This window comes from Filicampus tigris, chromosome 16, assembly GCF_054856515.1.
Source record: "Filicampus tigris isolate MCC_2025a chromosome 16, RoL_Ftig_1.0, whole genome shotgun sequence".
Lineage (NCBI taxonomy): Eukaryota > Metazoa > Chordata > Actinopteri > Syngnathiformes > Syngnathidae > Filicampus > Filicampus tigris.
Genome location: NC_141232.1, coordinates 11,261,833 through 11,282,479, shown reverse-complemented (window position 1 = coordinate 11,282,479; position 20,647 = coordinate 11,261,833). Strand labels below are relative to the sequence as shown.

Below are 20,647 nucleotides of genomic sequence, written 5' to 3'. Positions count from 1 at the left end.
GTGAGAAAACTATTGAGTTCACACGCTGCTTGAACAAAATCAATCCTCCCAGTGCTGTTTGCGCTCATTCTTCTGTCTCTCAACTGAAAATGCTTTCTAAGGAAAGGTTTTTCATCATTGAGGTGCTGTCATATTTATTTGACAACGAAAGCGACATGGGGAAGAATGTGTCTGATCGGAAGATATCCTCCTCTCATGAGAATGATAGCCCCTGTGTTCAAGTTATTGCGGTTTGTCGTCCCCCTTGAACAGCACGGTAGACTTAGTCAGCTCATGTCATCAAAATCAGTTCAAGATAAGCCGTCCATAATACTAAGAACAGAAAATCAGCATTTGATGAAATTAGAACAGGGGAAGGGTGGGTTGTAAGGGTTGTACGTGACCCACTTGAAAGCATTGGGTTGCTCATTTTGACAGGTGTGTACAACTCAAAAGGCAATTGGTCTGCTAACAGTGGAAAGGCAACATTTAGAGCAACCATGTCTCTCAGCACGGTCTGATTTTCTTTGTGGCAGACAAACTACTCGGGATGGGATGTCTCAAACATTCACAGCACATACAGAATTGCGTTGCTCAATCACCGAAACAATGCATGAATGTGCTTTTTCATATGCTGTGATGCTGTGGTCTGATTGTTCTGATGTTGTTTGACATTTAAAATGCTTGTTTTTTTTTTCTCCAATATAGTTAATTGAATGCAAACTAGTTACTAGTCTTGATGACAAAATATTTTTCATTCCAAATGATGATAGCAGAAAGGTGTGTCTTGAAATAATACAAATATAATGTACATTAGAAGAATACAAATTTATCTCTTATATAAGTCAAAGTGGGACACTTTAGAGTGGTCTGCTTTCTTTACAGTCGCTTAACAGCTATGCTGGGCAGTTTGGAGGCTTCAAGGACTCAAATATTGCTTTGTTACCAGGAAGTAAAAACTGCATTCAAAAACTCGGGTCTTCCTCAGGCTGTATTTTTTAAATTCTTCTAACTTTATTCCAGCGCACACCCACACACACTCCTTACTCCTCGAAATGCGCTATGTACATAAAATTGTATTGTATTGTATTGTCACTTTAATGACGTTGAACAATAGCAGATGGTCCCCACCGGCCTTGACAAAGAATCCGTTCTTTGTATAACACCTTATCATACAGCATATGCAACTCAAAGGGATTTGCAGTTCAAAAAAAAAAAACGTTTACAGTTTAAATCAATCACTATACTGTTGACATTTTTTGGGGTGTCTACAAGAGATTTATTAGATTTATTATAGGATGCATGCTTCACTTTTCATATTTTCTCAGTTGTAGTCACTTTTTTGAATGGATTAATAACAAAAACCTTATCTCATTGTATTCAAATTGGCAGGCTCCGAAAACATGCTTATGCAAATACTTTTAATATCTCAACCTGTATTAACTTATGGACAGCTTGTTTTTTGTTGGTTTTATATTCATGACTGAATTTCATCATACTTTAGTTTCCTTGACGCTTCTTTTATGAAATACTACACCCAACAAGCAATCTGGAGTTTCCCCTCCCAACATTCCACTTATTGCTGTGGAGAGGATAACTATTACAGCTACACTGCAACACAGACACTGCAGACTTTTCTTCCTTCAATTCAGTGTAAAGGCTCTCTGGAGGCCTCAGCAATATATGTTCTTGTAATGAATTCTTTATTCAAGCAACTCTTCTTTCTATTCCTTTGCTCAACGAGCTTGAGTGAGAAAAATATTTTAAATCTGATGGAACATTCTGTGACAATATGCATGTGGTTGACTGCCAAAGGATGTTAAGCCCGTCTCGGATTAAGTAGCTAAATCTTTTGTTTTATTTAATTAAAGAGGCTGAATTTTCTTCAATAGTGCAGTATATTAATTTCTGCTAAATATTGTACCCGTCTTAGAAGCCAAATAAGGATCATCTGCATGATTTGAAGAAATTGTTGTTATAATTTACTATTATTGTTCCTATGTTGGATTAGTACGATGGTGCAGGTGTATCTAATATGATGTCAAGTAGTGGAACAGTTGTGTTCAGAGGTGTGCTGATCATACAGTAAATGTATTCACAAAGTGGGAAAAAAAAAACTGAGGCTCAAGCATTTTCTGCACGAGAGTATACTGACATCTAGTGGACAATCAACGAAAATTCAGTGACAAACTGCTGCCTCCTCATTTGACATTACATGTCGTTTATTGACCCATGAAATTCACTGAAGACTGTCCGGTGATTGATTACACTTGACTTCAATTTTGAATCCATCACAGACTGACTACAGTACACATTGTCTTTTGAAAACACTAAAACAAAGAAAGATCCAAGAATTCCCTAGCATGTCAGAGGGTTTGAGTTCATTGTCGAGCTGATGCTACCTTGAGACCGTTGAGCTGGTGTGTGATTGGCTAGAAAGAGTAGTGGACGCACTCAGCTGAGAGAAAGCACTATGACTGGACTCCAGGCTTGTCATGGATCCCCTAGAAAAACAGACAGGGATTTCTTTACAAACACTAATAGAAGTCAACACTGACAGAAGAAAACTTTGCACTGCAAAAAACCCAAATTGTATTTTTGGAGGTATTTTGGTTAGTTAGTTAGCATATATATATATATATATATATATATATATATATATATATATATAGTTGGAGGGACAGTACCAACTACTTTGTTCACATTTGCTCAAACTTAAAAGTTTATCGATTTTGTTGCCTTGAAATTTTGCTTTCAGACAAACTTTTTTCTTTTAATGTGGTATTATCTCTTAACTGATTCATTGCCAGACATTTTCAGACCCTCTTTTACCCTAACGTTTGAAAAAAAAAATTAAAAAAGTATAAATAAATTCCTGCGATTGAATAGCTGGACTGTGAAAAGACAAATACATTGGCCAATGGCAGTGAATGAATGAAATACACACACACACACATATATGCAAGGCATGGTGGAATAAATGAACTGACCTAATGTCTTGGGAAGCCAGCACCTCAGTATAGTACATAATTTTACACTTGTGGGAGGAGACCTGAAGAGAGGCCAGCACATCATCCACATAAGACAGGCTGGAGGCTGAGGCGGCTGGGGAGCTGTGAAAGCACCACTGGAGGATGTAGTATCCAGGCCAGCGAGTGACGTGAGAGCCCTATTTGAACAAAGCCAAGGTGCACAATCAATATGAAGCTCCGGTAATAGGGAGGGCGGGTGGCGGTGGACAGTTTTGAGATATGTTTGAAAGTAAGTCTAAAAATAGTAGCTATACCGAGCATGTTCCATTTACCTGTGCACTCTCCCCCTCCCTGCACGTGAGTGCTTTCTCAACAAGGCTGTAGTCCTGACCCAGCACCCAACTCTTGTCTAAGAGCTGCGGACTGACAGAGCCTAAGGATGCAAAACCATGTGCTCCGATGGCATCTTTCTTTGGTGGCTGTGGAGCCCTCTTTGAATGGTAGATTTTGAAAAGCACATCCCCTTTGGACACATCAAAATCCCAGGTAATAACAGACGAAGCTTCCACAATCTCAATCAAAATCTGAAGGCAAATAAGGCAAAAGGGATTAAAAATAGAAAGACAACACTCAATGCACTGCAATTTTGAAATGGCACTGTTATGAGATATTCACTTGATTTCGCAATTTATTTTTTCTGCAAACTTGATTTGCAGAGTAGTTCCAGCAGGTGGCAGCCTACATTTAAAGAAATCTAGCGCTTCAACTGCCTGGCTGCCATTTAATTCAAGAGCTCGATTAAAATTATTTTCAGTGCTCAAGTTTGAAGTTTCGAAGTGTTTTTTTTATTGTGGTTGTAGTCTGCATTATACTGAGAGTTGTCATAAATAAAGTGAGTATAGAAGCAGCTCTTCGATGGAACTGCAGTTGTGCACCACTGTATAAAGTCAACAATAATTTTGTTTAAAAAATCTTTCAATTATTTGACATCATTTTTAATTAATCTATTTTTCATATACTGTAAATAGCGGAGGCCAGCTCCATTTAGATGTGCACACTGCATTCACTCAAGTCAGCTTTGTCAGAGAAAGGAAAATTGACTTTTACATTCAACTTCCTTCACAGTGCTTACATTAAGTGCCCATTGCCATAGAAGTTTGAATGTACCTCATATGGAGCGCCCTTGAAAATACTGGCACTTTTATATATGGATTCTGTCAATAATCGATTGTCTTCAATCTCCAGCTCCTCTGCTGTCCTGTACAAAGACTTGGGGACTAAACCTCCCTCGGGGATGTCACACTTAAAAGGAGATGAAGGAAGAAAGAAAAATGAGCTGACCAAATATAACACTTAACAATATATACAAGGGCAGCTCTCTGGGGCGTAATTCAACAAAGCTCACCACGCACTCCCCTCCCAAAAAGTCAGGAATAAAGGCCTCGTCAATGTAGTCCACCAAACCTCCTGGACCCTGGTAGTCATTTGCAGCATAAACAAGGAACTTCTTACGGGTGTTTTCACTGATCAGTGGGCTGACCTGCAAGTCAGACACCAGACCATGAATCAACTGTAAAATACAATCCACATGTTTATGTATATATTCATATGCATAATGTCAAAATAATGAAAGATGTTTTTGTGTTCTATTTTGATCTTTGTAAAGTATTTCTAAAAACTATGCTTTCATTTTATATGATTCTTCTAAATGGCGGCACGGCGGTCGACTGGTTAGCACGTCCGCCTCACAGTTCAGAGGTTGTGGGTTCGATCCCGGCTCCGGCCTCCCTGTGTGGAGTTTGCATGTTCTCCCCGCGCCTGTGTGGGTTTTCTTCGGGTACTCCGGTTCCCTCCCACATTCCCAAAACATGCATGGTAAATTGATTGGACTTTCTAAATTGCCCCTTGGTGTGATTGTTTGTCTCCATGTGCCCTGCGATTGGCTGGCAACCAATTCAGGGTGTCCCCTGCCCACTGCCCGAAGACAGCTGGGATAGGCTCCAGCACGCCCCGCGACCCTTGTGAGGATAAGCGGTATCGATAATGGATGGATGGATTCTTCTAAATTGGCACGTACAGCCTGTCCCCGGTGCCCTACGGTTTTACTGGCATGGCAACCCATCCAAGGTGTTTTCTGCCTTTCGTCAACATTCGGCTGGGATCAGTTCCAGTTTCCTAAACGGCAGAACCAGTTTAAAATTTTTAAAAATAAATAAAAGGAGTCTTCTGTTTGCATTTCTCGCATTGTGCTTTGCTTGCTTTTTAATTGTGGGATTTCTGAATGCAATTAACATGCATGACTCATGGACCCATGATTGTTACATAACATCAATTATATTCTCTTTCCCGGCACATATTCGTAATAACTGCACATTTTGACATCTCTAAACACACAGGCCTCAACATGAAGTACTGCTGCACGCAGCAGCAAGAACAAAAACAAAACAAATCAAACGAACAAAAAGCTGTATGAAAAGTTCTGACAAGAAAAAAGAGCAATATGTAGTTTAAAAGTGCGTTCACTGTTGCTCCTGGAGTGCTTCAACCTTTTAAAACAATTTTTGTCACATTTGTAAAGCGCTACAGAAAATTATACAATTTCATTTTCTTGTTCCCCAAATTTGGTTAATACAATGTATCTTTGATCATCTATCGATGCTAATGACCTTTATTAAGACCACTACCAATTAAATGAACTCTCACGATACGGTATGTCAGAAGGTCCAATTAACCTGTGTTAATCAACCTGTTGTCAGACTTACAACAGAATAGGTTTTAGTTAAACTAAACAGACCGAGCTAAATTTGTGAGTGAATTGAGACGAGCTCGTCATTATTTCAGTATCATTACCTTTGGTGACCTTTGTTTGTGTACCATAAAATTCGTTTAACGTACAATATATGCCGTTTCTCGACAGTGCTGGAAAGGGGAATTGTTTGACATGGTGACCTTATATAAGAGAAAGCCGTTAGAAGCATCTCTCAGCATGATGTCGTGCACCTCTTGCGTTGAAGTGCATTCCTAACATTGTGCGTGAATATACAGTTGCTGTTTATCCTCACCAGGGTCCAGAGCACAGGAAAGACTCTGGGTGCTTTCAGCATGAACAGGCGGCCCAGCGTCTCGGGGTAGTTGGCCTCCACCACTTCAATGATTCTCAGGAGAGCCTTCAACCCTGGTCTCCACAGATGACGCATGTTAAGACCCTCCAGATCCACCAGGCAAGTCCAGCACCTGGCGCGCACAATATTTCCGTTGATAGTTTGCGTGACAATTTTTACAACTACCACTCCGCTAATGCAAGGAGGGAATTCTGGCACCAGATTGGTCGACCAAAGACTGCCGTGTTTTCCTCGCAGCGCCTCAGACCCTCTTCATTGACAGCGACAACCTGGGTCAGCGAGGTAAAGCATGAATGTCAGGCCATGATATCTGCATGCAAAATGGCTGCATTGGGTGTAAATGTGGGCTTAAAGTGGAAATCAACCCAAACACATTTTTCTCAAGAATATGTTCCCAGCAGGCCCACTAGTTGAAACATGGCATTCTGATTAATATTGTTTTTGCGGAATATGAGTTAAGCAGCAAAATTCACCCCTTTTTAGCCATCTCAGGGAGCGGCCAAAATGGCCAAAATCACTTCTGTCGACTGAAAATGACATCACAACTGCTCAGCTAACGACCGATCACGGCTCAGCTTCAGAAAACAGGTCAGCCATGATTGGTCATTACCTGAGTAGTTGTGATGTAATTTTTAGTCGTCAGACGTGACAAAATGGCCGCCCCCAAAGATGGCTAAGAACGGGTGGATTAACTCTTATTCCACAAACGCAGTATTTATCAGAATGCCTTGTTTCAACCAGTGGGCTTGCATAGAACATATTCTTAAAAAATATATTTGGGTTGACTTCCACGTTAAATCCTTTCTTTCACCTGTCGAACCAGCACGTCTTCTGTCAAGGCACGCATCAAACCCTTTGTGTCCATGTGACCCAACCGCAATATATATAGAGGCCGACCATCTAAACGGACAAAAATATGGGTCATGCAGATAAACACACGCACACATCAACAAATACTTCCATAAAAAAAAAAAATCATTTGTGGCATTATATTGGCTTTTGAAAGACTCGTGGGAACTATGACGGGTGGTTCGCATGCAGGCATTGGTTAATAGTCTACATGCCAGTCCAAGCTTATCTAGTTGCAATAAACCCTTCACTAAATATGCAGTAAAATGCAAATATTCCAAAAAGAATCATGCCTCTGTCATTGTGGTGCCAGCCTCCACTATAATAGTCCTGGAGAAGTTGAGGGCGCTGCCATGAGTCTAACAGGAAATCCACTTGGTGTTGCTTCCTCCATGTAAGTGATTGGCACAGGAGCTCTCGAGCCTTGTCAAAGTTAAAATCTGTGGCTATCAGAAAGCGCAGCACATGCTGATCCTTTGGACTCTGTAAAGCCAAATACGATGCTTCACCACAGGTTCACCGTAACAATAGACACCTGTCAAGTTAAGAGAAAAATCTGCGTATCATAAGGAAACCAGCAGATCACTAACAATTTCACTAGTTAAAAAAAAACAAAAACATTTTGTTAACAAAACTGATTGGTATGTGGAAACAATCTGTTCAGACAAAATGTATGTGACCTTGCCCTTGTTGGTTTCCTGGAGGCACTGCCGCAGTCGAATAAGACAGCTTTCCTGCAGAGGCGTTAAATCACCAAGGTAACGTCTGATGTAATCAGCATCCAACTTGTCTGCAGGCCAAAACACGGCGTCAACTTAGCACGGCGTCCATTGCATGCATTAGAGAGAGACTCGGGCACTTTCAGTGAAAAATATAATAAACTACATAGACAGAACAACACGCACTCGCAATATGTAAAGTTCGGACCGTTTCCACGAGGGAAATCATTCTGCTCATTTTCGTACAACATGCATTTGGAGTACGAAATAAGCTAAGACAAAAGTTGTAATTTTAGGCTTGGTCATGAGCTACAAAACAAACCATGCAAATCGTCAAGATTTATTAGATTATGGCTATGTTATTTTGAAACGTCATCCTACTCTAAGAAAAAGAGGTACATTAGAGGTGCATTTTGTCAGGTCTAATGTATCTGTACAAAAATACCACACACGTTTCATTAATTTGAGTATTTTTTCTTGCACAGAATTGTAACCCAAAAGGTGCAATACTGTGATTTCTTTTTTTTCCTGAGTGTGAAGTTTGCAGCAAACCACATGAGAAGTTTGCGTCAATGCTACCGTTAGCAGCAGTTTTATCAGAAGTTGAAAAAGTGTCTTCAAAGAAGCAGGGAACAGTTTCCAACTCCTCCTTCAACATGAATTTGATTTGCCTTTTGCATCATGTTGCTGTGACTGACCTGTAATGGAAGGTCACTTGACACATTTTCTGGATGATGTGTCCAGGTTATTTTTGTAAGCACTTCCCTCTCTACTTCCCTCTCTATCAACTTTTAGAACTTTAGGGGAAAAAACACATTTGGTGATGGGTATACAATACACTGAATTAAGAAAACAAATACTCATACCCACTTATTATCCTTATTCCACCTACCACAATAATGAACTTGCAGGGGTGTATACCAGTGCTCTGAAAGGTGTTTCTAATATTTAGCATTTGAGTGTATCTTATCTTGTATTATGGCCAGTGATGTGGCTGACCAGTGTACGTGAATCTGAGTATTTACAAAAGGGAACATTTTTAGGGACACTGTCAAAGAAAAACGTAGTCCTCGTGCAGTACGTTGTCATACTGACCATCGGGAGAGGCAGTTGCTATCTCTGTGGGTTGGTCCTTGTTATTAGAAACAGGCAGCACATCTTCCACGCAGTTTCCAGGAACGGCTCGGATAGGAGAGGGGAGAGCCCAACGAGGTACGTACGTTACGCCCTCGTTTTCCAGCTCCGTGAGGTGATACTGGATAATTTCTTTACCCTACCGCATAGAAAGGAGTAGGACACACGATCAATGGGGGCAGTGAACATCAGCAAAAGGCAAGAAAGTGGATCAAAAAGAGGACAGAACGCATTTGGCATGCCCACATGTACACACAACTTGCAATCATTACAGTCGGATCAAAGAAACTACAAACCTTTTCTATGCTACTAGCATACTGTTTCATTGCTATCTTCTCCGCCAGGCCTTCAAAGCCGAAAAAGGATTTCACATCAAGACTAGCGGTCTGCTCAAAACATGTCCATTCTTCATTCTCGGGATGAACCTGTGAAGCAAGATCAGATAATATACAGTCCATTACATAAATAGGAGAGCAGAAGTAAAGTTTTTTGTAATGTTCCCCCAAACTGCACAAAGTTCAGTATTTGACAAATGAATACACATAACATTGGACTGACTGCTGACAATATAATTCTGGACTGATTTATGTCATTTGGATTGAATTCAATGCTCACCGTATATTTGCACCACTCACAGGAAATGACTCTGCTGGAAAACGTTTCGTTCTGGACCTCAATGACCAGAGTCCGCTCTCTGCGGTTCAGCGTGTTCTTTTGGATGAAATACAGGTAGTCTATACCAGCAATCTTTGTATAGAAAAAAAACAACATTGATATGGTCAACAAAGTATTTCAAAATGCGGTGGTATTAATAAGTCGACACACCCTTGCTCAAATGCCAGGTTTTTGTGACGTAAAAAGATAATTAAAAAACTGTTTCCATCAGTCTGACATATTAACTGTTCAACTTAATTGAGAAAAAAAAAATATTTTCCAGAGGTATTAAAAACATTGTGGCTGCAAGTGTGCACACCCTTGAATGATAAATAGCTGCGTTGAGAATTAACCAATCACATTCCAACTAGCCGATGAGCATCAGTATGTTAAAATTTGGTTTGCTTCTTTCTGATAGGTTCTGTGATGAGTTTTTCTCATCACTGCTTGCTTGGTCGTTTTCGTTCTTATTTCAGTGTCTTGTAAGCACATCAGGGCTGGGCACTTTTGGTTGGTATATGGCACAATGAAATAATAAATAAAACTAGATAATTGGACCATAAAACATTTTCACAAATGTGATTGTGAGATGTCAAGTGTGCCTTTACACAAATCTGAAGCCAAAGTAGAATTTTGGGGGACATAATTCCAAAAGGTATGTTTGCAGTTTAGATTGAATGTGATTGACAGCTACATCCCAGTGTGTGCACACTTGTGCAACCACATAATTTCAGTCGGTTATTTTTACTACCCTCTCGAAAAATTCCCTTGAGTTGCACAGGTTATAGGTCACATCAATGGTGAAAAACTTTTGAAATGATTTATTTTGGTCTTGTGTTTTTTTATCTCACGAAAAGTAGCATTTGACCAGGGGTTTCTATCCACTATAATTGATGACTAGTACCTACGTTTTATATCATCTCCTCATATGCTTTAAAATTCAGCGTAGTCCTAACCTTGGCATACTTGAGCAATGACAGTACATTGATTCTTTGAACTATTTAGGTGATTAGAGATTCAAACTGGATTTTCTCACGGCCCAAAATAAGTAGTACGCGAAAGCAAAATACCCGTTTGAGGAGTCGAGGCGCATCAATGTCAATCGTGCAGCGCCTCTCAGTCACCAGTGTGGAGCCATCCTGGCTTTGGCTCTCACTGATGATCTCACTGTCTACAAACACTGGGATCAAGGGGCACTTTGGGAATCTCCTGTTGTAAGCCTGGCAAAGGAGAAATTAAAGTAGCAGTACCTACGGTAAATAGTGTAATTTCCTGTGGTCAGGTAACGATAAATGCATAGCTGAGGTACATAAACAAAAGATATGGTCAGGAACATAAGAAAACCAGCTTGTTGACACCAGTGCTCAGAAGCACAGCAAAGTCGGAAAACTCAAAACCACCAAGTTAGCAATTTTATCTCAAGTTCAGATGATGACAGAGTGTTGAAGGGGCATGTACGGAATCCATCGCGGCAACAGAGAACAAATGCCCTAGTTGCAATTTGGCAGTTGATGGCTTTTAAACAGGTTGTAGGCTTATGATAATGACAATAAAGTAGTCATAAGACAAAAAAAGACAAGTCATAAAAAAGGTATTACTGTAATTAGGACAGCTGGCAGAAATACTGACTGCCAAAGGCAAGTTGAGTCAAGGTATAATGAAAAATCTGGGGAGTAAATAAAAGTGTCTGAAAGGAGGATTCATTGGTCTCAAAGGAGCTGGAGACTCTACAACCAAGTATTATTTTATTATCCCTTCGACTTAGGGGATTTACTTTAAGAGAAGATTTTCATCAAGGCAAACAAAGTGTGGATGTTTACTCGGACTGTGTATTGAAAGGGTCCCGTCTGGTGTCTGCAGTGCAAAGTGTCACAGTTGTTGCATAAGCATGGTTTAATGTATAACGTCGTCAGGCAAGAGGCGAAAGCAAAACGTGTGCAGAAAACCTGCTCTGACGAATACAAATATTTACTCAGCACTTAACATTGTGTACCTTACAGTCAAACAGGGGTCAGCGACTCCAGTCGAGGGCCTGCATTTTTTTTTTTTTCCCTCCTCCAACACATCTGAATCAAATGACCAGGATTGTCATCAAGCTTCTGCAGAGCTTGCTGAGCTTTTCTTTTGAATCCGGTGTGTCAGAGGGGGCAAACACCAAAAACAAGCAGGATAGTGTTCCCTCGAGGACCGGAGTTAGTGACCCCTGCTGTAAAGGTAAAGACAGCTGCATCAATACCACATTCAATCAAAGCAATCATTCTAAAGTTGCGGCTTGTATGAATAAGTGCTGCCACCGATGGCACCTCCAGCTGCTCTATTACATAACCGTCTCCAAACTGTAAAATAATGTGCAATTTATCCGTGCCATTTATAGTCAGTAATAAAGGGGCAATTTTAGGAAATATTTGATGAAACACTTGGGTGATATAGATGGCTATGAAAAAGCCCATCCAGCATGACTACAGATAATACATGTAAAAAGGTCCATGTCCCAATGGCTACAACAAATGCATTTAGTACCTGCAGCAAAATGACACCTGTCTTGTATGAATATTCAGGGAAAACACTACTCACTGCTATTATTAATTCAAACGGATGTTTGTAGACCCGAACAGGAGACTGGTATTCCCGCACCATGGCTGCAGCTTCGTCGGTCCCTGAAAAAAGGCTACAACAGCCTCACATCACATTTACATGACTTATGACTTAGAATTGCGGATTATGCTTGGGGCTATAAAGTTAGTAGTAGTAACATTGTTTGTATAAAGCCTACAATATTTTAAAGAGTGAAAATGTGTGACTTACTGCGGTGGAATGTTGATCAATTGTTTTAAGAAGTTTCAAGTTACTGGTCCATTTGAATGCAGTCCATAGTCAGCTGGCAGAGGGAATGCTTTTTTGCCTTATTGGGTGTTGTGAAATGACAAGCACTGCGACCAGCTGGTGAATGTGAGCTCCGCCTCTTTCAAGCCAACTGGGAGCCACATGTGCATGTCAGATGTCGAATCACTGGTAGGAGAGCACAGATAGGCGGTAGGTAATTGTAACATGACATCTACGCTTCGACAATCTCCATTCACAGCAGGCTACTGAACTGGTTATGAGTCAGAAGGAAGGGGGAGGTGTGAGTTTCACGTGCTATAAACACTTCCCATGCTGTTAAAAGTCTACTCACCCGTTTTCAAATGTTTTGTGATGTAAAAAATTTTTTTTACACTTCTTCCACCATTCAAGTTTAATGTGACATAACTTGTACAACTCAATTGAAATCTTTCAATGGGAAAAATGAAAGCAAACTGTTAAATAAAGTGGTTGTGTTGTTAGGTATCGCAGATTTTCACCAAACATTAACGAGACCATTTAATATTCGTGAGATACTTTAATATAGTTACCCTTAAAATAGTTACACTTAAAGAACTTCATGCAGCATTTTTTTTATTCAGACATACAGTCAAAATAGGTTTTGTTAACAGTTTTGAGTCCTTGACACACAGTTAGAACTTCACGTATTGTACCATACAAACTAGAACAAGTCTGTGACAGCCAGAGCAGCTAGCTCTCCACTTTAAATGGCTGCAGGTGTGAATGGGGGACACTTTTAAAAAGATTTATATTGGCCTTTTTTTTAATATGACAAAAATCTGGCATTTTAACAGGGGTGTGTAGTCTTTTATATATCCACTATACACATTTCTCAGAAAGTTAGGCATGTTGCACTTTCTACGAAATTTCGGGTGACCTTAATTGTACCTTCTCAAAATTTGTGAATACAGATATGTCCAACCGTTCAATATTTCCGCACTTTTTGCACAGCTTGCTGTTCTCTTAACAAGGAGATGAATGGCCATGTTTGCAAGGGCGTCCGCAGACACTAAAGCACAATGGCGTGCACTGCCCTCTGGGAATATTCTGTTTAAGCCTTGCAAGGGCGAGATTGGTTTGATCAAATGTTAAAAGTTTTTTTTGGTATCATGTCAAAATGTGACTCTTTAAAATACCAGTTACAATTCACAAAAAATGTAATGGTCATAGGTCAATTAAGTACTTGCTGTGAATGTTGTCATTCAGCTCCTTGTTGAGAGAGCAGCAAATTTGATAAAACAACTGAAATACTGAAATGACTAAAATTAAATTCACCTCTAAAGATTATAATGCATTTTAGTCAAATGTTATCTGATTAAATGACTTACAGTGCGTAATAGGAACTCGTGAAATATAAAACTAACAAAACATAAAGATCAGTTTACAAAAATAAATATATTACCATGTTGCTGCGCTTGTAGACGTTGAGCTTTAAAGTTCAGCTGGCAGCAACGGCGTACAACTTCCTGTAAGAGACCGGAAGCTGACTGACTCGTGACCAAATGAGGTTTGTCATCTGACATGTGACATCTGAGGGCAACTCGTTCAATATCAGCGATCTTGATCTCATTTTCATATTCATTTTCATTGGTTGCGCTTGTGTTCGCCGTCAAAATAAAGAACACTTTCATCACCGTCTTAAAGCCAGTTGCGTCTAGGACGTCAGTTGACGTCATTGCGCCAGAGTTACTGTTATAAAGTAAAAACAAAATGTAATATTTATTATATTTTGTAAACATAGTTTTGTTTATAATGTAATATTGTAATACTGCATGTATCATCCTTTTTGACAAAATTGGGTATTTTGCAAGGTTTTTCATAAATGCTAATCTGTTTTTCATTGGGGTCACAAACTGTATAAGGCAAGTTTATTTCCAAGTTTATTTTTAAGTATCACATTTATGCTAAAACACATAATCAAGAGCCATCTTCAGCATGCTATCATTGTCCAAAATGTCATTATTGTTATTTATTAAAATATTTAGAATACTGTATACCAAGTGACACATTTTTTAATTATTATGAACATGGCAATTGACAATTGCATTCATATTCCGCCAGGATGTTCACAAAAGCTCATTTATTTCCCATTATAAAGAAAAACAAGAACCAATAATGACGCTGATGGAAATTGCTTTGGAAAATGTCAACACGTACCCAACTTTCGCAATTGCCTGGCTCATTACCTGATTTTTAGACTACTTAGTTTTAGTTTACCATATCTAATTATCACCATTAAACAGTCTGAATGTCTTCTCCTGAGAGGCATCGAATTTCCACAGACACGCTTAAGTGTTTGGTGCTTCACGAAAAACATAACCAAATCAATCATCTTGTCAGACATGCAAACACAACGGAGACGCAGAGTATAGCAGCAACGAAAGTGAAAAAAAGAAGAAGCGCCATCTACACATCAACTGAAATGCAGGTGAGGTTCATTGTTGTTTTGATCATATAAAGCCAACGCAGCCTCACAGGCAACTAATAGATGACTGAACGTTGCAGAATTTGAAGTGAACTAACTATTACCAATTTGGTATCCAGCTGGTGAGAGAGCAACATTGTTTTATACCGTAAAATGCAAGCAGCATCGGGTCATATTGAAAATTATCCATGAGCCCAATTATAGGTTATAGTACATCTTCTGTCCACTTGAGGTCCTCAGTCAATTATGAGAACGACCTGGAGTTAAGATTTACATGAAGGGACGCTTCAACAAAAGTATTCAACATTAAATTCTGGTGGTGAAATTCACTAGATATATAGCTGTATGTCATGTATGCGCCCCTGGAGCATCACTTTATTCTCAGTAAGCGGGAGGCTATATCGTATGTCAGATTAACATTCAAAACCAAAGCATGTGACCTACTTTATTCCCAGAGCCACAGCACCGATAAATAAAGAGGACACATATACTTACCTGAGAGCTTGGAGAGGTTTAACAGTGAGACGGCTCCAGTTAATCCACATTATAAAATAATGATAATAATAATAGTAATAATAATAGTAATAATAATATTAATAATAATAATAATAATAATAATAATATTAATGGCGGCACGGTGGTCGACTGGTTAGCACGTCCGCCTCACAGTTCAGAGGTCGTGGGTTCGTGGGGCCTCCCTGTGTGGAGTTTGCATGTTCTCCCCGTGCCTGCGTGGGTTTTTCTCCGGGTACTCCGATTTCCTCCCACATTCCAAAAACATGCATGGTAAGTTGATTGGACTGTCTAAATTGCCCCTAGGTGTGATTGTGAGTGCGGATGTTTGTCTCTGTGTGCCCTGCGATTGGCTGGCAACCAGTTCAGGGTGTCCCCCGCCTACTGCCCAAAGACAGCTGGGATAGGCTCCAGCACGCCCCGCGACCCTTGTGAGGATAAGCGGTATCGATAATCGATGGATGGATAATAATAATAATAATAATAATGGAGCAATTAAGACAAGTGAGGCGAGGATCAAAAAAGATCCACCAGTTAAAATGCTAAGGGGGTTCATTCATTCATTCATTATCCATACCGCTTATCCTCACAAGGGTGCTAAGGGGTTGAATTTAAAAAATGAAAATGTAGGGTAGGTTAATTGAACACTCTAAATGGCCCGTAGGTGTGAATGTGAAGGTGAGTGGCTGTCTATTTGTTATGGTGCATTGTATAATATGTGTGAAGGATTTAGTGTCTTGCTATTTATATGTATTCCTTGTAATTGTACTTTAATGCTTTTTTTACATCATGGCCAGGGTACTACAGATAAAAATAGCCTCTTTGCTAACTCTGGCTTTTTTAAACCATGTTTTTTCACGTGTTCTGTGAAATTGCACTGTCCCCTTTTAATTCAACTAATCTGATTTGTGCCCTGTGATTGGCTGGCGACCAGTTCAAGGGTGTACCTTGGCTCCTGCCCAACAGTCAGCAGGAATAGGCTCAAGCACACTAGTGAGGAATAGGGTAAGCAGTACATGGATCGAAGTTCTACAATATATAATACTCAATACATAGCGTACAGATGTTTCTAAATGTAATGTTTATTTTTCAAAAATACTAAGAACAATATGCATGCTTATCTGACACGCGACTTTATCGACTGTCATGCTGCATGAAGAGTAACGCATTTATCTTTGTCACACTTTCATCGAACTTTGGCACAGGAACACGCGTCTGAACGGTAATGAAATACAACCCATGTACCCCTATTCCGCCTCACATCAAACAGTGTCAGCAGGAAGTGCACCCTACGGAATAAAATCAAAATAGAGATGTGATTTATGAAATCTTTCGCCTCACATTTCCAGAAGAAAAAGGCTGTTGTGCATACATAATCAAATACACATCAATCAGAAGAGGATAAAACTACATTTAGTTGCACGAATGCACTGTAAGATAGAAAAACATATTACAGACTAGAAGCAGCCTAACATAATTACATTTGAGTGCAATGTATTCCCCATTTGAATTAAAGGGGCTGCAGGGAAAACAAACCTGTAGCGGTTAAAATAGAAGGAAATAATGTCTTTGCTTCTTAGTGGAGTAGGAGAATTATATGGTGCTGAGTACAAAACTACACAAAAGGTGTCAAGTGAAGGTGCTGCTCATTAGGAGGTATAATGTCACGGAGCTATTATTGAACTGCCGATTCAATATCACATACGGTGCCTTTGGAAATTCCCTATTTCATTAAAAAAAAAAAAAAAAAAGTGGAGATTTTTCCATTAAACTTCAGATGAATCGCATAAAAAAATCAATGAGCTGACTAAGCAGTTTAATATAAGGAAATGAATCGGCACCCACTTTTATGGTTGATACTGTTCCTTTACAATGATACATTTTTAACAAAACAGGCTTATTCAAAAGTATCTAACCTATGTTTGGTATTGCCTATGAAAAAAACTCTCAGCTTTGAGGCGACAATAATGCTGTATACGGTTCCGCAGCACTTGAATTGGATTGAGTTACCCTTCGTGGCTCTAAGACCTTCGAACAGCATGTAGCACAGTTTACCTTTGTGATGTATTAGACATTTTGTCTGTGCAGACTGTGATGTTGACGATCAATGACGGCATAATGCATTTGTGTATTTCCTGAAAAATTGTCATTTTGGAGATGCAAGGATTCAGTACGACAGTGACGATATATGTAGCTTGTTGGTGCTGAATATTTTCTATCTTTGTATTGTTTTTGTAGAAAAAAACAAAACAAAAAGCTACATAATAAGCTGGAACCGGTGATTACGTATGACATTGTTCTCTCGCAAATAAAAGTGGTGGCCCCCATAAGCAAATGCTTGACGGCAAGATGTGATGTTATTTATTTACCTAACTATTCATCTATTTATTTATTTTGATTATCAGTAAATACTTCAAATAAATAGAAGCTGACAATGAAGAGATGCACATTTAGAATCCATACATAAAAAAAAAAATATATATATATATATAAATTAATTGCAAGCAAATAATGTACATTGAAAATTAGGGCCCGACTGATTAATCGATGAAATTGGCCGATTATGGTAAAATGATCTGCCATGTGGCCAATGTTTGCCTATTGTTTGACTTTTATGGATTATATCCATGTATAGAAGTTGTACACAAGTAACACAAGTGTCATTATTTATTACACATAAATCTAGACCATAACCTTGTATATTTACGTATGTATGAAATGTAATCGATAAAGATATTCTGTAGACCTGTCGTAGTAAATCTTAATTTTTACAAAGCAATGCTGAAGTGGGCATTGCAAGTTGTGCAAGAAATTGACCTGTCATTATTTTACACACACAAAGCAGTGCCTGGGAACTCAAACAACCTTATGTTTTTTTTAATTTTTTTTTTACCTCCTGTAAAGTTGTAATTTTGACACTACGAACAAGAAAAACAGTAAAGACTTTAGATATCAGGATCATGTCACAATATTGACTCAAACCAATGCTGAGTTGACTTCTATAGAATCTGGTCATAAATTATCCCGTGAATTTTAATCCAGTGATATTCTTTGTTGAAACTGAGAGGACAATAGAAGCGGAGGTGGCACAGGGTGTGTGGGAAGTGCAGTCACTCTGATGTTGAGAATGAAATTACAGCTAGGATTGTATTTAGTCCATTTTGACAAGGTAAAAATGAATGTTCCGGCAGGATTATTGACTGATGATTGTTGAAATAAAATACAACATTTTGATTCGAATATGCAACTCTGGTTGAACTAGAACTCACATTGCACTGGAAATTAGATCAAGGTTACTACACAAGTGCTGATGCAAGCCCATAGTTGTGGAGGGAGGACTTCAAGGACTGAAATTTGACAGGGCAAAAAAAAAAAAATCTCTACATACTGAGGGAAGTTTTTCTTTTCCTAAGAATTTGATGTCACAATACCATGTGCATTGAAAATGGTGCGAGGCAACTACACACCAATTTTTCAAGTGTATTTGCATCAGATTTGATGTCCTTCCACCGACTTGGACTCGCTCGAGGCCCTTTTGCTCGCTTTGAAGGACTGCCCTCCGAAATTCCAATCCCAAAACTGAATTGCTATCACGAGGACGCTACACTGATTAGATTTTTTTTTTTTTCTTTCTGTGATGCAACTAACTGAATGCGGACCCAAAAGTGGACACTTGAGAAAGAAAGGATCGAAATAAATGCTTTGATTTGTAAAACACAACAAGGTAGCAAGTGCGGGGTTGGAGAAAAAAATGGCTGGTAGACTTAGTAAAATGCTTTCTCATGAAAGATCACCAGGCAAATGTCATGCGTGAAATAATGGTATGATTTTATGATTCCGCCACATAAGCCACAATATTAGGCATCCCTGCACAATCTCGTGGGAAACAATCAAATATCTATTAGAAAGTCTGCCATTCCATAGATATATTGTGAAATAACAATTTCACAATATGTATTATATTTTATTGCCCTGCATTTTACACAGACCTCTTCAAACATGGGACCACCCTAATTGAGCCAAATGAGATCATTACAATTGCAAGCATATGCCTCACGTGTTTTTATACATGGCAGTGAATGTCCATCAAAACTGAGCATTATTGTTGTCGGTTGTCATTTTGATACAGTCCTTGGAGTGGATCTTGTCAACTTCGCCGTCGTCGTGCGACTCCACACCACTGCCAGACGCGTCATGTGAAATTGCTTACATGACATTTAGACACCCAGCAAAGTCTGCCAACAGCTGTGTCCATCACTGCAGATGGAGACATCAGATCAGCTCAAATGAGACCAATTAAAGCAATTACACGGGAGATTACAGCTGGGAGACATGAAAGTGATGCGTCGCCCTCATTTGTTTGCTGTTTCAGTGACAAACCCTGCTAACGTGTTGCAATGTCATTGAATCAAGAAGAAAGCATGCATGAAATGCTTTTGTCAGAGGAGATTAAGATTCAAGGATGAAGACTCCGTTGTTTTCGGTGGGTTTTGTCAAAGAAATAGATGAATGTAATAGTTCAGAAACTCCCTTCAGTTTGTGATCAATTGGTTAATAATTTCTCCGTTGACGTGGTACGATCAAAGAAAAAAAGTTCACGTCACCCTCGAGAGAGCAAATTGTGACCGAAAACCTGGTTTGACTTGGTTCCGATGTGGTGATATCTTCTGCGTCTTGCAGCCGCATTCAGCCTCCATCTGACTCATCATCTGCAGCCTCTTCACCTGCAGTGTCGATCCAAAGGTTAAATAACTCATGAGAAGTTGCACCCTGTTGTTTCGAAGCAGCACAGCATATTCTCATCCCTGCGTGAACTTTGACATCAATGTTTTGACAACTCTGAACTGCAGAAATGTGTTTTTCCTGGCATTTGAGAGGGATGAACTTTGGACTGGACGCCCTCGGTTTGATGTTTGTGCAGGATCACTTTGAAGTTAAAGCATCAGATAGCCTCGATGCATCCTGTCACATCCAGGCGGCTAATTCTTTTCCGTCATCTCCCTCCTTACTTCACTTCTTCGTTTTTAGTCGCTGGCGTCTGATTCATCCGCTTGTCTGCATCCTCTTTCACTCAATCCATTCATTTCCTCCTCAGGATGGACAGTTTTGTCTCCCACGTGGACGATTCTTTTCACACTCAATCAACTGAATGACAACTTGACAGTCCACTCAGACAAAAGGGTCAGCGGGGCAGATGAACTGTCTATCAGGCCTTTCTCGAGCCCTTCTCCTGCTCTCATCTCTATCACGCCACATCTTAGGCTTTCTTATTTGCCAGGGCTGATTCCGCTAAGAGACGTTAGCCGCAGATGGACAGCCTTTCCATCCGCCTGAACTAGCCAATGTTTCCTCAGTATGATGTGATCGTTAAATACATTTAATTCATCCTATACAGCTGTGTTAATATTTGCCCATTAC

The 20,647-nt window shown here is 39.5% G+C and overlaps 1 protein-coding gene and 1 long non-coding RNA gene across 4 annotated transcripts; one reads left to right on the top strand and one right to left on the bottom strand.

Annotated features, from left to right (window-relative positions):
• Nucleotides 1–2,173: 2,173 nt before the first annotated feature.
• Nucleotides 2,174–13,849, bottom strand: sec14l1 (SEC14-like lipid binding 1). 3 transcript variants are annotated; one of them, XM_086056476.1, is made up of 17 exons: nucleotides 13,694–13,849; nucleotides 12,235–12,438; nucleotides 12,004–12,107; nucleotides 10,500–10,649; nucleotides 9,391–9,522; nucleotides 9,072–9,200; nucleotides 8,737–8,914; nucleotides 7,603–7,712; nucleotides 7,216–7,405; nucleotides 6,885–6,973; nucleotides 6,272–6,342; nucleotides 6,014–6,185; nucleotides 4,357–4,491; nucleotides 4,119–4,253; nucleotides 3,284–3,535; nucleotides 2,970–3,148; nucleotides 2,174–2,483 (listed from the first exon to the last, which is right to left on the bottom strand). In XM_086056476.1, the coding sequence occupies exons 3-17, from the start codon at nucleotides 12,064–12,066 to the stop codon at nucleotides 2,378–2,380; spliced, it is 2,091 nt and encodes a 696-aa protein (XP_085912602.1). In that variant the 5' UTR covers nucleotides 12,067–12,107; nucleotides 12,235–12,438; nucleotides 13,694–13,849; the 3' UTR covers nucleotides 2,174–2,377. The 3 variants fall into 3 exon arrangements, with proteins under 3 accessions (XP_085912602.1, XP_085912601.1, XP_085912603.1); XM_086056475.1 differs by having other exon boundaries at nucleotides 12,004–12,097; XM_086056477.1 differs by having other exon boundaries at nucleotides 12,004–12,086.
• Nucleotides 13,850–14,037: 188 nt separating this feature from the next.
• On the top strand, nucleotides 14,038–20,646 carry LOC147134704 (uncharacterized). The gene is made up of 4 exons (XR_015090180.1): nucleotides 14,038–14,153; nucleotides 14,632–14,719; nucleotides 16,164–16,234; nucleotides 20,325–20,646. It is a non-coding gene; the product is annotated as an uncharacterized LOC147134704 (long non-coding RNA).
• The last annotated feature ends 1 nt before the right edge of the window (nucleotide 20,647 follows it).